Genomic DNA, 15,051 nt, shown 5'->3' with positions numbered 1-15,051 from the left:
TTTGTGCATTTTATTACATTAAAATTTAAAAATATTACCAAAAATGCAACAATTGATCACAGTTACATCCTGTATTATACTGCACAGCTGCACTCACTATTGTCTCATATGACTGTATCTATGTGAATAGACCCCAACCGTAAGATTGTAGGTTTGTGAGCTCACTGTATACAAATGTATGATCACTATTATTATCAGTCATGATGTGTCTTCAGTTAGTGCCCCCTAGTGGTGGCCGCAGATGATAAGAATTTTATTGTTGCAGAAAATTTAGAGCTGTAAGCCAAATAAAGGAAGATATGAGAAGTTAGAGTCAGGACCACTCTTTATATGAATAGTAGGAGACTGCTCTGGATGTCTCATCTGTATTAACATTAAGAAATAAGTCAGGGGGGATGATCCTGTCCCAGTGTAGAGGGCTGCAATGACATGAACCTGTCCTAGTAGGGACCGCATTGTGTTCCCTTAGACACCTTCTCTAATATCAGAAGACTCGTCCTTGAATGTTGTTGCTCAGACAAGGTCACAGCATAGCTTTCTATGACATGTAATACTTGAAATGTTTCCCAAGCTGTGTTATGTCTCCTGCTTTATGCTATGTGACTTAGTGATTCTGCAAGGCATGGAAGATATTGGCTGGTGGCCCACCGGCCCTCGGCGTGCGTTCCCCTTCCACAGACGAAAATGTGCCCTGATTGATTTTAATTCGTTAATAACATTTCTGGGTCTGTTACATCCGAGGTTGTGTGGAAGCCGCTCATTATTTATACATGAGTAATGAGATGTCCCAGCATGGTCCTACACTACAGTAGTATTACTCCAGATGTGCTATACAGCTATAAGGCTGCATAGAACTTCTTTTATCCCTATTTAGCATTGCACAGATTAAATATAGATAATATAGAGAAAATAATTGGAGAAACTGAGTTACATCCTGTATTATACTGCAGAGCTGCACTCACTATTCTGCTGGTGGGGTCACTATGTACATACATTACTTATCCTGTACTGATCCTGAGTTACATCCTGTATTATACTCCAGAGCTGCACTCACTATTCTGCTGGTGGGGTCACTGTGTACATACATTACATTACTGATCCTGTACTGATCCTGAGTTACATCCTGTATTATACTGCAGAGCTGCACTCACTATTCTGCTAATGGGGGTCGCTGTGTATATACATTACATTACTTATCCTGTACTGATTCTGAGTTACATCCTGTATTATACTCCACGCCAGCACTCACTATTCTGATGGTGGGGTCACTGTGTACATAAATTACATTACTTATCCTGTACTGATTCTGAGTTACATCCTGTATTATACTCCAGAGCAGCACTCACTATTCTGCTGCTGGGGTCACTGTGTACATACAGGGCCGTATTTGCCACTAGGCACCCATGGTTCGGTGCCTAGGGCGGCGCTTTGCGGGAGGCGGCACCCGCAGGGAAGCAAATGTTTTTTTATTAAAAAAATATTTAGAACCCCTGCCGCCATAGGCCCAGGATCTATCACAGGCCGGAAGCTCACAGCTGCAGCCCTGCGGTCCCGAAATTCTCAAGCAGGAGAGAAGTTCGGGTACCGTGAGGCTGTAGCTGTGAGCTTCTGGCCTGTAATAGAGGCTGTCTGTGCTCCCCCTGCCCCCATCTTCTCCCCCTGCCACCCCAGCTGCTCCCCTGCCCCCCATCTTCTCCCCCTGCCACTCCATCTTCTCCTCTGCCACCCCAGCTGCCCCCATCTTCTCCCTGTCACCCCAGCTGCCCCAATCTGCTCCCCCTGCCTGTCACCCAAGCTGCTCCTTCTGCCCCCATCTACTACCACTGCCACTCCAGTTGCTGCCCCTGTCACCCCAAATGCTCCTCCTGTCCCATCTACTCCCCCTGCCACCCTAGCTGCTCCCCCTGCCCCAAATCTTCTCCCTCTGCCACCCCAGCTGCTCCCCCTTACCCCAGCTGATCCCTCTGCCCCACAGTTGCTCCCCCTTCCCCCATCTTCTGCCACTGCCCCCCAGCTGTTCCCCCTGCCCCTTTCATCCCAGCTGCTCCTCCTGCCCCCATCTACTCCCCGTGCCACCTCAGCTGCTCCCCCTGCCCCCCAGCTGCTCCCTCTGCCCCACAGCTGTTAACCCTGCTCCCCAGCTGCTCCCCCTGCCTCCCCAGATTCTCCCCCTGGTGACCGATGCGACCCCTATAGCTACACCACTGGATTGCAGTAGTGTACTGACACAGCCCCGCGGTCACTACAGTACACTAGCGCAAACTTTTAAACTAGGACCCAACTACAAGAGCTGCAAGTACTACAACTCCCAGCATATATCCTGAGGGCTGCAGACTGTAAGTAAATGCTGGGAGTTGTAGTGCCTGTAGCTGTTGTAGTTGGGTCCTAGGTGCATCATACACTGGATGCTTTGTGGCATATAAGAATACATAGATCTGTGGGGGCTCAGTGTAGAGGAGAGACCCCAGAACAGCACTAATAGGGGAAAGAACAAAAACATCTACCCCTACCCTATTAGTGATGTTCTGGGGTCACTTCCCTACACTGAGCCCCCACAGATCTATGTATTCTTATATGCCACAAAGCATCCAGTGTATAGGACCCAACTACAACTGTTGCAGGCACTACAACTCCCAGCATGTACTGACAGTCTGCAGCCCTCAGGATATGCTGGGAGTTGTAGTACAGTAGTACAATCCTCTGATAACTACCGCTGTAGACAGATGTATTGCTGGACCTTCAGGGCTGATGCTTGTCACCCACAGATTGCAGCCACTAGGAGACTCTGCACACACTGATTTATTAAAGTGTTGTTCTCTCAGAGACTACAACTCCCAGCATACCCTGAGAGCTGGTTTCAGCCAATCAGTGGGTAAAGTAGCACTTAGCTGCTGATAAGTCAACATCTTGACCTGAATACAAACTTCGGGGAAAAATGCAGACCCGAATAACGGCCAAAGTCTCAAAGACTTTCACACTGAAAGGCAAAAATGCTATGCATCACATTGACGCCCAAAAAAACCTATGTGTAAGGGCACCCTTAGAGTGTCAAGTAGCCTAGCCACAAAGATTCAGAATAGATAAAAACTTTTTCTAAGGAAGAAGGAGAAAAAAATTATTTGTCAAATTAAAATGAGGTGGAGTAAGAATAATATGGAATGCGAAGGATTGGTTAGGTCTCCTTACTCACAAACAAAAAGAATTTGCAGGATTCATGGAAGTTTAGAAATTTTCCAGAGTTTCTAAAACTATCAAATCAGGGATTCCGTAAGGAGAAAGGTTATACAGTAATGGATTTATTCATGGAGGGTAGTCTTAAAGTGTAACTATCATTTTGGTCTGGCGCCAGCCCCTTGGGTTCTCAGCAGCCGGACCCTGACCGATCTGCACTTATTTTCAATTGAAACATGCTGACAAAAGGATAAAAGACTCTGAGGTTGCACAGAGTGACGGTATTATTAAAATCCAAACACTACAAGGGGAAGACGGATTATATATGTTACATTTCTTCTGGGCATGTGCCCAACTGAGAAAATATTGGGAAGAAATTGTGTCTATTCTGGTGGGAAAAAAGGTATTGCAGGGAGCTCCCCCCCTTAAGAGGGCAATATTAGGGAAAGAAATGGTCCAGGGGAGGAGAAGTACCCTGGGTGGGCTTGGGTGAACATTGCAGGGGTCCATTTACACAGAAAGATTATCTGACAGATTATCTGACAAAGATTTGAAGCCAAAGCCAGAAACAGACTATAAACAGAGATCAGGTCATAAAGGAAAGCCTGAGATTTCTCCTTTTTTCAAATCCATTCCTGTCTTTGGCTTCAAATCTTTAGCAGATAATCTGGCAGATAATCTTTCTGTGTAAATGGGTACTAAGGGTGGTTTAGAATTATCTGAAGGGGTCTAGGTGATTGTTGGAGCTGTGCTATATGTTCACCTGGGTGGGACTGGGCAAATATTGGAGCTGACTTATATAATCATGTAAGTAGGCCTAGGTTAACACTGAAACAGTAACTATAACTATCTATGATTGCCGAGATGAAAGTGGGAACTGTGCTATTTAGCCCTCTAGTTCGGCCTAGGTGATTGTTGGAGCTGTGCTCTGTGATCATCTGGGTGGGCCTATGGAAATATTAGAGTCAGGCCATACAACCATCTAGGTGGGCCTAGGTGAGCAATAGAACTGTGCTATACACGTATATAAGTGGGCCTGTTTACAGGCAGAATTGTGTGGCACAATCTCTAAAGGTTTAAAGGGGTTATCCTGCGAAAATCAACTGAGGTCATAAAGTTATACAGATTTGTAATTTACTTCTTTTAAAAAATCTCAAGTCTTTCTATACTTATTAGTTGCTGTATGTCCTGCAGGAATTGTTGTTTTATTTTCAGATTGACACAATGCTCTCTGCTGTCCTCTCTGGCCAAGACAGGAACTCTCTCTCTCGGTTTTCTATGAATCCCCATAGAAAACCTCTCCTGCACTGGACAGTTCCTGTCTCGGCCAGAGATGTCAGCAGAGAGCACTGCCTCAGTCTGAAAATAAAACATTTCCTGCAGGACATACAGCAGCTAATGAGTTAAGTATCAGCTAAGTATCAGCTAAGTATGAGAAGACTTGAGATTTTTTGATAGAGGTAAATTACAAATCTATATAACTTTCTGACACCAGTTGATATGAAAGAAAAAGATTTTTGCTGGACAACCCCTTTAAGAAAATACTAGAACTTCAGTATAGAATCATCTAAGCGAGTCCTGCTGAATACTTATATCGAATGCTTGAGATCTTGGAGAAAAACTGAAATACAGCTACAGACTGTATAGTTTGAGATGACGCTAACACTTAAGGAGAATCCTTAAAATAGGAATAGACAAAAGGAAAAAGGAATTTAGGCAGAAGGAAAGAGATGCAGAGGGTCAGGTATTAGAGAAGGAAGAAGAGTACCCCCAAGTGATATGATTTACTCAATGAGACCCCAAGGACTAAGATCCCACTGCAGCCATAGGCTCTGTCAGCAGCTCCTTTCCAGATCAGATCCCTCAATAACAATGTGACTGACCTGTATGTCCCAGTTATTATGCTTCCTTCTCAAATATTAGTGTCCCCTGTAGCCATTAGTAAGGCCCCTCCCCCAGTAACAGTGCCCCCTGTAGCCATTAGTAATGCCCCTCCCCCAGTAACAGTGCCCCCTGTAGCCATTAGTAATGCCCCTTCCCCAGTAATATGGAGCCCTGTAGCCATTAGTAATGCCCCTTCCCCAGTAATATGGAGCCCTGTAGCCATTAGTAATGCCCCTTCCCCAGTAATATGGAGCCCTGTAGCCATTAGTAATGCCCCTTCCCCATTAATATGGAGCCCTGTAGCCATTAGTAATGCCCCTTCCCCAGATACAATACCCCTATAACCAGATACAATGCCCCTATAACCAGATACAATACCCCTATAACCAGATACAATGCCCCTATAACCAGATACAATGCCCCTATAACCAGATACAATGCCCCTATAACCAGATACAATACCCCTATAACCAGATACAATGCCCCTATAACCAGATACAATGCCCCTATAACCAGATACAATACCCCTATAACCAGATACAATGCCCCTATAACCAGATACAATGCCCCTATAACCAGATACAATGCCCCTATAACCAGATACAATGCCCCTATAACTAGATACAATACCTCTATAACCAGATACAATACCTCTATAACCAGATACAATACCCATATAACCAGATACAATACCCCTATAACCAGATACAATGCCCCTATAACCAGATACAATGCCCCTATAACCAGATACAATACCCCTATAACCAGATACAATACCCCTATAACTAGATACAATGCCCCTATAACCAGATACAATATCCCTTGTTACTAGATATACTACCTGGATCAAATTCCATGTCTGCTATAGCCAGATACAATGTGCCCCAGTTGGAATGACCCTTACCACTAGATACGCCCCCCATAACAAAACACAATGGGGGACATTTATTAAGTCCAGCGTTTTTTACGCCGGACTTATAAATGTCCCCGCATCTCCGGCGCTACGGAGATTTATGTAGAGGTGGACCGCCTCTACATAAATCCCGTGCGCGTTGGTGCACACAGCCGAAAACTTACGCCACCTGAAAGGTGAAGTAGGTTTTCGGCGTATCTTTTAGTGTTAAAAATGATAAACCGCGCCCCCAGTTCTGCCCCCTCCACACCCCCCTCCCCGCCCCCCCCCGGCGTACCCAGTGGAAAGGGGCGATTTGCAAATATTTTATTCGCAAGTGGCCGTTTTGCAAATAAAATATTCGCAAATCGCCCATTTCCGCCGAAAAATACGCATTTTTGTAATGATACATGTCGCCCAATGTCTCCTTTAACCATATACATTATGGCCCCTATACCCAGATACAGTGGCCCCTGAAGCCAGAAACAATGCCCTATGTAGCTAGAGAGGCTCTCTGTCGCCATATACAATAACAATAGTAGTTAGCTATGCGCCCTGTAACCAGATGCAATGCCCCATATTGTCACAGGCTGAAGTGTATTGAGTGTAGGAGACTGGACTTCTCCATACACATATTTGTTATAATGGCCGCCTATGGCAAACTGTGCACAATAGTCAAGATGAACATAAACACTAAACCCCAAAAGAGACCTGAACCCTACACAGGCACAGCAGGCGGGAAAGAAGCGGCAGATATGTAATAATAATCACTTATTACCCTTATATAAAACTATGAATAAAATAGTAATTATATGGGAAAAACTATTCTTATAGGAAGGGAATGCAACCTTTTATCAAATGTATTTTTTTTTATTTATTGAGCAACATTATCAAATATCAGTATAAATCATAAGAAAATACTACAGCCGAGCGCATAGACCAAGATTTTATTCACCCTAATTCCTGCCAATGGCCGACTGTTCATTGTATGGTTAGTACAAGTGTTTGTATTAAGATGTTTAAATAAAGATTATTGAAAATCATGATGTCATTTGTTTACAAACTGGACCCTTCAGAGCTTTATTAGTAGTTGGACTGTAAGTATGCATATCCATTGGCTCCTGGTATTTTTTGTTATTTTCTATTTTTAATCAGTTTTCTCCATGTAATCTTTTATTTTCTCACACACATAGGCGATTTGTGAGAGATTGACGACAGGAGAAGACTTATAGTCATGGAGGAAGAGCTGAACATCATCTACAGCGAGGAGGACCAGTTCGTGGAGGATACAGACTTTCCCGTTGTCTACGAGGAACATGTGAGTGAGAATTCCCCATCCAGTATAGCAGGGTATAGCAGATAGGATACACTGTGGGATGTTTGTATAGAGATGGGGTTGTGTACATAGTGGGGTGTCCTGTCCAGGAGTATCTGTACCTGTAGATACTCCTCCCTGGTCACATGATCACATAGGTGCCCCCCCCCCATAGGAGACAGTGGTGATGGGAGGAGATGTGTAGAATGGGGAGCTATAAATACCTTACACCCTGTTACTTATTCCCCATGTTCAGCCATTTCCAACTGCCATTTTGCCATGTTCCATGCAGGGGGCGGGGCTTAGTTGGGCCATGATAACTGCTGGGTGGTGGCTGTGGTCTATGGCCGGGCTCATGCACTGTGTGTGTTATGTGATCTCCAGCACCTCTGCGGACATAGGAAGGAATATACTCCTATAAGGTAGAGGGAGAAATCACATAGCACACATAAGCCATGGGCCTGGCCTAAGACTTTATCCAGATGTGCAGTAATATGTGACAATGCTATCACTGGATCAGGGCCTACAGTGTGATCTCTAAGGTCAAATAATAAAAAATAATTATAATATATATGGTACAGTATGGGATTTGTAGTTCTGCAACCTGAAGCTCTCCTGGTTGCATAACTACAAGCCCCATCCTCATGTTGTGGTGATGGTACAAGATGGGAGTTGTAATTATGCAACCAGGAATGCTCTAGGTTGTAGAACTACAACTCCCATAATCATTGTGTGGGGACAACACTTTATGGGAGTTGTAGTTTTCCAACTTGGAGTTCTCCTGGTTGCATAACTACAAGCCCCATCCTCATTGTGGTGATGGTACAAGATGGGAGTTGTAGTTCTGCAATCTGGAGCTCTCCAAGTTGCATCACTACAACTCCCGTCATGTAATGTCACCAGGGCATAATGGGAGTTGTACACAGCTGCTCCTGTGTTATTTTGGTGCGCAACTTGCTATGTGTACTGGCGCACTGGAGTGTTGTTGTGTTTCCCTGCTGTTTCTCTAAATAAAGAATTTAACAGCTGGGGAGTCACAGAGGGGGTGGCAGGGAAGCCTGCAGTGATATCCCCCCCCCCCATTACACAGCCACTGAGATGCTGACATACAAGAGGGGTGCCGCTGGACATTGTCCCTCTAGGGGCTCTACAGGCAGACAGGGAAGCCTGGAGTGTAATCCCCCATCATACAGCACCGCTGACATGTCGCTCGGGTTTGTCAAGGGGGAGGTGCCCTATGGATGAACGGGGCCACCGCTGCTCTTGCACAATGTTCTGAGGATGGCCTATGGAAGGGAAGGCACAACGACTGCTGTACATTGTCCCGGCTATACGGGCAGATGGGGAAGCCTGTAGTGGAATCCTCCCCCCACCACTCGCACGGCAGCATCTCCTCCGCATTGTAATGGGGGGGGGGGGGGAGGATTCCATGACAGGCTTCCCCATCTGCTTGTAGAGCCGGGACGTTGTCAAGCAGCACAGCTATGGACCCCCGCAGTGCACAGCAGCCCGGTCATCCTCCATAGCGGCCGAGCTGTGAGCGGTGAGGAACTGTGCCGGTCACTCTCCGTGTGTGAGACTGCATGGAGCTCCGGATTTGCCGCAAATGGAGGAGAGCACTGGAGGAGAGCGCGATGTAACAAACCCGGCATGGTACAACTATTTATTGATATGTAATTACAAAAATGACCATGTCAGCAGGGTTCTGTGTATTGTCTGCTAGATACGTTCTAAGAATAAATTTTATTTTTTGCATGATGACTGGAGTACTCCTTTAAATAAAAATAAATAAACATATATATATATATATATATATATATATATATATATATATATACACAGTGTCGGACTGGGGTACCTGGGGCCCACCAGAGGAAATGATCCTTGGGGCCCACCAATAAAAATCCAGTGAGACAGGACATGCTGACCCGACCCTTTCCTTGATTCATCAGTATCTGTGACAACTTCCTAATGAATAACATGTTTTCAGTCGAACTAGAACTCTCAGAATACCCTACACTAAATCTCTCAGGGTATAATGAGAGTTGTAGTTTCTGAGAGGATGACCCTTTAAAAATAATTGCTATGTAGAGGATCCTGAAGGTCCAGCGATAAATCTCTACAGCGCCAGTTGTTATCATAGGATTGTCTATTCACTGTACTACAAATCCCAACATATTCTAAGAGCTGTAGACTGTCAGTAAATGTTGGGAGTTGTAGTGTCTCCAGCTGTTATAGTTGGAGGATCTTAGGTGTATTGTACACTGGATGCTGTATGGGAGATCAGAATGCATAGCCCCCTCTGTGCAGCATCCCCCCAATACATTACCCCCTCTGTGCAGCATCCCCCAAAATATAGCCCCTCTGTGCAGCATCCCCCAATATATAACCCCTCTGCGCAGCATCCCCCAATACATAGCCCCCTCTGTGCAGCATCCCCCCAATACATAGCCCCTCTGCGCAGCATCCCCCAATACATAGCCCCTCTGTGCAGCATCCCCCAATACATAACCCCTCTGTGCAGCGTCCCCCAATACATAGCCCCCCTCTGTGCAGCATCCTCCAATACATAGCCCCTCTGTGCAGCATCCCCCAATACATAGCCCCCTCTGTGCAGCATCCCCCAAAATAGAGCCCCTCTGTGCAGCATCCCCCAATACATAGCCCCTCTGTGCAGCATCCCCCAATACATAGCCCCCCTCTGTGCAGCATCCCCCAATACATAGCCCCTCTGTGCAGCATCCCCCAATACATAGCCCCCCTCTGTGCAGCATTCCCCCACAATACATAACCCCTCTGTGCAGCATCCCCCAATACATAGCCCCCTCTGTGCAGCATCCCCCAAAATATAGCCACACTGTGCAGCATCCCCCCAATACATAGCCCCTCTGTGCAGCATCCTCCAATACATAGCCCCCTCTGTGCAGCATCCCCCCAATACATAGCCCCCTCTGTGCAGAATCCTCCAATACATAGCCCCTCTGTGCAGCATCCCCCAATACATAGCCCCTCTGTGCAGCATCCCCCAGTACATAGCCCCTCTGTGCAGCATCCCCCAATACATAGCCCCTCTCTGTGCAGCATCCCCCAATACATAACCCCCTCTGTGCAGCATCCCCCAATACATAGCCCCTCTGTGCAGCATCCCCACAATACATAGCCCCTCTGTGCAGCATCCCCCAATACATAGCCCCCTCTGTGCAGCATCCCCCCAATACATAGCCCCTCTGTGCAGCATCCCCCAATACATAGCCCCCTCTGTGCAGCATCCCCCAATACATAGCCCCTCTGTGCAGCATCCCCCAATACATAGCCCCTCTGTGCAGCATCCCCCCAATACATAGCCCCTCTGTGCAGCATCCCCCAATACATAGCCCCTCTGTGCAGCATCCCCCAATACATAGCCCCTCTGTGCAGCATCCCCCAATACATAGCCCCTCTGTGCAGCATCCCCCAATACATAGCCCCTCTGTGCAGCATCCCCCAATACATAGCCCCTCTGTGCAGCATCCCCCAATACATAGCCCCTCTGTGCAGCATCCCCCCAATACATAGCCCCTCTGTGCAGCATCCCCCAATACATAGCCCCTCTGTGCAGCATCCCCCAATACATAGCCCCTCTGTGCAGCATCCCCCCAATACATAGCCCCTCTGTGCAGCATCCCCCCAATACATAGCCCCTCTGTGCAGCATCCCCCCAATACATAGCCCCTCTGTGCAGCATCCCCCAATACATAGCCCCTCTGTGCAGCATCCCCCAATACATAGCCCCCTCTGTGCAGCATCCCCCCAATACATAGCCCCTCTGTGCAGCATCCCCCAATACATAGCCCCTCTGTGCAGCATCCCCCAATACATAGCCCCCTCTGTGCAGCATCCCCCAATACATAGCCCCTCTGTGCAGCATCCCCCAATACATAGCCCCTCTGTGCAGCATCCCCCAATACATAGCCCCTCTGTGCAGCATCCCCCAATACATAGCCCCTCTGTGCAGCATCCCCCAATACATAGCCCCTCTGTGCAGCATCCCCCAATACATAGCCCCTCTGTGCAGCATCCCCCAAAACATAGCCCCTCTGTGCAGCATCCCCCAATACATAGCCCCTCTGTGCAGCATCCCCCAATACATAGCCCCTCTGTGCAGCATTCCCCAATACATAGCCCCTCTGTGCAGCATTCCCCCAATACATAGCCCCTCTGTGCAGCATTCCCCCAATACATAGCCCCCTCTGTGCAGCATTCCCCAATACATAGCCCCCCTCTGTGCAGCATCCCCCAATACATAACCCCTCTGTGCAGCATCCCCAATGCATAGCCCCCCTCTGTGCAGCCCCCCTTTGTGCAGCATCCCCCACAATACATAGCCCCTCTGTGCAGCATCCCCCAATGCATAGCCCCCCTCTGTGCAGCATCCCCCAATACATAGCCCCTCTGTGCAGCATCCCCCAATACATAGCCCCTCTGTGAAGCATCCCCCAATACATAGCCCCTCTGTGCAGCATCCCTCCAATACATAGCCCCTCTGTGCAGCATCCCCCAATACATAGCCCCCCTCTGTGCAGCATCCCCCAATACATAGCCCCTCTGTGCAGCATCCCCCAATACATAGCCCCCTCTGTGCAGCATCCCCCAATACATAGCCCCTCTGTGCAGCATCCTCCAATACATAGCCCCTCTGTGCAGCATTCCCCAATACATAGCCCCCCTCTGTGCAGCATCCCCCAATACATAGCCCCTCTGTGCAGCATCCCCCAATACATAGCCCCTCTGTGCAGCATTCCCCAATACATAGTCCCTCTGTGCAGCATCCCCCAATACATAGCCCCTCTGTGCAGCATCCCCCAATACATAGCCCCTCTGTGCAGCATCCCCCATGTAGAATTAAAAACAAAATAATAAAAACCTACTCACCTCTCACAGCGATCCCCAGCAGTCTCTCTCCCTCCTGGAGCTCCGGTCCCATGCAGCGTCCTGGGCTTCTTCCCTCTTCAGGCCTCCTGGCCTCCGCTCCTTGTTCCTCTGCACCGGTGTGCGTCCAGGAAGTGATGTCACTGGGAGGAGGACGCTCTAGCAGACGTGCCTGCGCGCGGCACGTCTGCTCCTATTGGAGGGTAATTTAAAGGGGCAGAGCGGCCTCAAGTGGATCCGGCGGCCGCGGTCCCCCACAAACAGAATGTTGGGCAGGGCCCCCAGAGAGTAATACAGTGCTGCTGCGTCTGAGGCTGGGGCCGAGGCTGGGGCCTAGTCAGGTGATGACAGCAGCACTGTATTACTGTCTGGGGCCCAGCTGTCAGACAGCCAGTGTGCAGGCGGAGGGACCCAGTCCGGCACTGTATATATACATATATATATATATATATATATATATATATATATTAGAATGCACTCTGATTTATTATTAGGTGTAACATACAATTACTGGCAAAAAGCTGCTATACTGTAGACCCCAAACTGTAAGGGTGCCGCCTGCCTCAATGTCAAGCGGCGTTGACATGTCAATTCTTGGAGCGGAGAGCGGAGGAGAGAGGAAGCGTGTGAGCCCTCTCATAGAGTCTCTGTTTAACACTGAGGCTTCTGCCACGGATCTTTGCTGCCCCGGTCTTGCAGGCCAGATGTGGCTCTTTTGATGGCCGCGACTGCCCCTCCGCCTCACCTACTGCCTGCCCGAGCGTGCTTCTCCAATCCAATCAGCACAGAGCGGGAGCGTGGGGCCGGTGCGACAGGCCGTGGCGCATGTGTTGATTGGATGCGTGCACCACGGCCCACCGCAGCGGCCCCAAGCTCCCGCTCTGAGCTGATTGGATTGGAGGAGCACGTCCGGGCACGTTGTCATAAGGAGGCCGCCCGCTGCTAGATACTTTTGGAACGGGCAGTGCTGCAGCTCCTCTCCCAGCGGCCCGCGGTCTCCTGTGATCTTCCAGTGCCGGCAGCATGGTAAAGAGACACTACCGGATGTGTCAGGCAGCCTCTATCATGAATTATAGAGGCTGCAGGGGCAAGCGACCCAAGCAGCGTCTCTGTACTATGCTGCCTGCAGCGGAAGATCACAGAAGACCGCGCGCTGCCGGGAGAGGAGCTGCTGGGAACGGGTGACAGGTGAGGTTTTGTTTTTGTTTTTTTTCTGGTGGGGAAGTGCGCTGGCCGGGCTGGTGTCAATAGTAGGGCACTGCACAGAGGGGAGGGTCTGGATTGGGTGACTATATGAGGCACTATTGGGGCGTATTGGCTACTATATGGGGGGTATTAGATACTATATGGGGCACCATTGGGGGGTATTGGCTACTAAATGGGGCACTATTGGTGGGTACTGGATACTATATGGGCATTATGGGGGTATTGGCTACTATATGGGGGTATTGGCTACTATATGGGGCACTATTGGGGAGATTGGATACTATATGGGGAACTATGGGGGTATTGGCTACTATATGGGGCACTATTGGGGGGTATTGGATACTATATGGGGAACTATTCGGGGTAGTGGATACTATATGGGGCACTAGATACTATACCGGGCGCTATGGGTGGATTAGATACTATACCAGGCACTATGGGGTATTGGCTACTATATGGGGCACTGTGGGGGATTGGCTACTATATGAGGCACTGTGGGGGGATTGGCTACTATATGGGGCACTAATGGGGGTATTGGATACTATATAGGCACTAAGGGGGTATTGGATACTATATGGGCCACTATTGGGGGGATTAGATACTATACCAGGCACTATGGGGGGATTGGCTACTATATGGGGCACTGTGGGGGGATTGGCTACTATATGGGGCACTGTGGGGGGATTGGCTACTATATGGGGCACTGTGGGGGGATTGGCTACTATATGAGGTACTGTGGGGGCATTAGCTATCATAAGGGGCACTATGTGTGTGTGTGGGGGGGTCAAATGGCATAGTGTGTATGTGAGGGGTAGTGTGTGGAGGAGGTCAGGTGGGGTAGTGTGTTAGTGAAGGGGGTCAGGTGGGGTAGTGTGCGTGGGGATGGTGATCGGGTTAATTGTGGGTTAACAGCAGAGGGGGCATTATTACTATATGGAGGGTACAGCAGAAGGCCTTATTACTATATGGGGACACAGCAGGGGGCATTATTACTATATGGAGGGTACAGCAGGAGGCCTTATTACTATATGGGGACTCAGCAGGGGGCATTATTACTATCCGCTTATGACGGCACTCAGAGGGCCCATGCCCCGGATGTTTTAGGACCCTAGCAACGCCCCTGTACTAAAGTATATGACGATCTCACCATATGTATACTGCTTGTAGATCAATGGTAGTCTGCTCATCCCGAATGTGCAGGGTAGGAGGATAGAGATAGTAGGGAGCACCCATGTCCCTAATAGGCCCTATGTCAGGTGCACCAAACTACCCCTGCTTGCTAAGGGACCTGTCGGGGTGTAAGCACCCTAATAAAAGCGACCACTGCCCGGTCCAATTCCTCTCCAATGCCCTATGGTCACCCTATCATTTACTGTACTCCAAACTGGTTCCATCCAAAAGGAATAGTCGGGGAGATTGTTACAGCAGCTTGTAGCCGGGGCCAAGTTGTAAAAAAAATACACATAAAAAATGGCCCAAAAAGAACATCACATGTTGGCACAGTCACATGCCCTGGGTGTAGCATATGGCTCCACCCACATTAGGGCATTTTTGCCCTGACAGGTCTCTGAGCGAGCAGGGGTAGTTTGGTGCACCTGACATGGGGCCCATTAGGTACAAAGCTGCTCCCTACTATCTCCATCCTCCTACCCTGCACATTCAGGATGAGCAGACC

General features: G+C 48.5%; 1 protein-coding gene across 6 annotated transcripts in view; it reads left to right on the top strand.

Moving 5' to 3' along the window:
• LOC138771558 (uncharacterized) overlaps positions 1-15,051 on the top strand; it is a 39,811-nt gene that overhangs the window by 2,806 nt on the left and 21,954 nt on the right. For 5 of the 6 annotated variants that reach the window (XR_011359643.1, XM_069951382.1, XM_069951381.1 and 2 more), the window contains exons 1-2: positions 7,035-7,044; positions 7,141-7,265. Coding sequence is in view for 5 of the 6 variants with exons in the window: in XM_069951382.1 (XP_069807483.1) it covers positions 7,182-7,265 (84 nt within the window). In the remaining variant the exon portion in view is untranslated. Of the gene's footprint in view, positions 1-7,034; positions 7,045-7,140; positions 7,266-15,051 lie in introns of those variants that run through there. The other variant, XM_069951378.1, reaches the window with a different exon arrangement.

The sequence above is a fragment of the Dendropsophus ebraccatus genome, chromosome 13 (assembly GCF_027789765.1).
Source record: "Dendropsophus ebraccatus isolate aDenEbr1 chromosome 13, aDenEbr1.pat, whole genome shotgun sequence".
In the NCBI taxonomy this organism is placed as follows: Eukaryota; Metazoa; Chordata; class Amphibia; order Anura; family Hylidae; genus Dendropsophus; species Dendropsophus ebraccatus.
The sequence above is the reverse complement of the archived record's forward strand: the minus strand, read 5'-3'. Positions and strand labels throughout refer to the sequence as shown.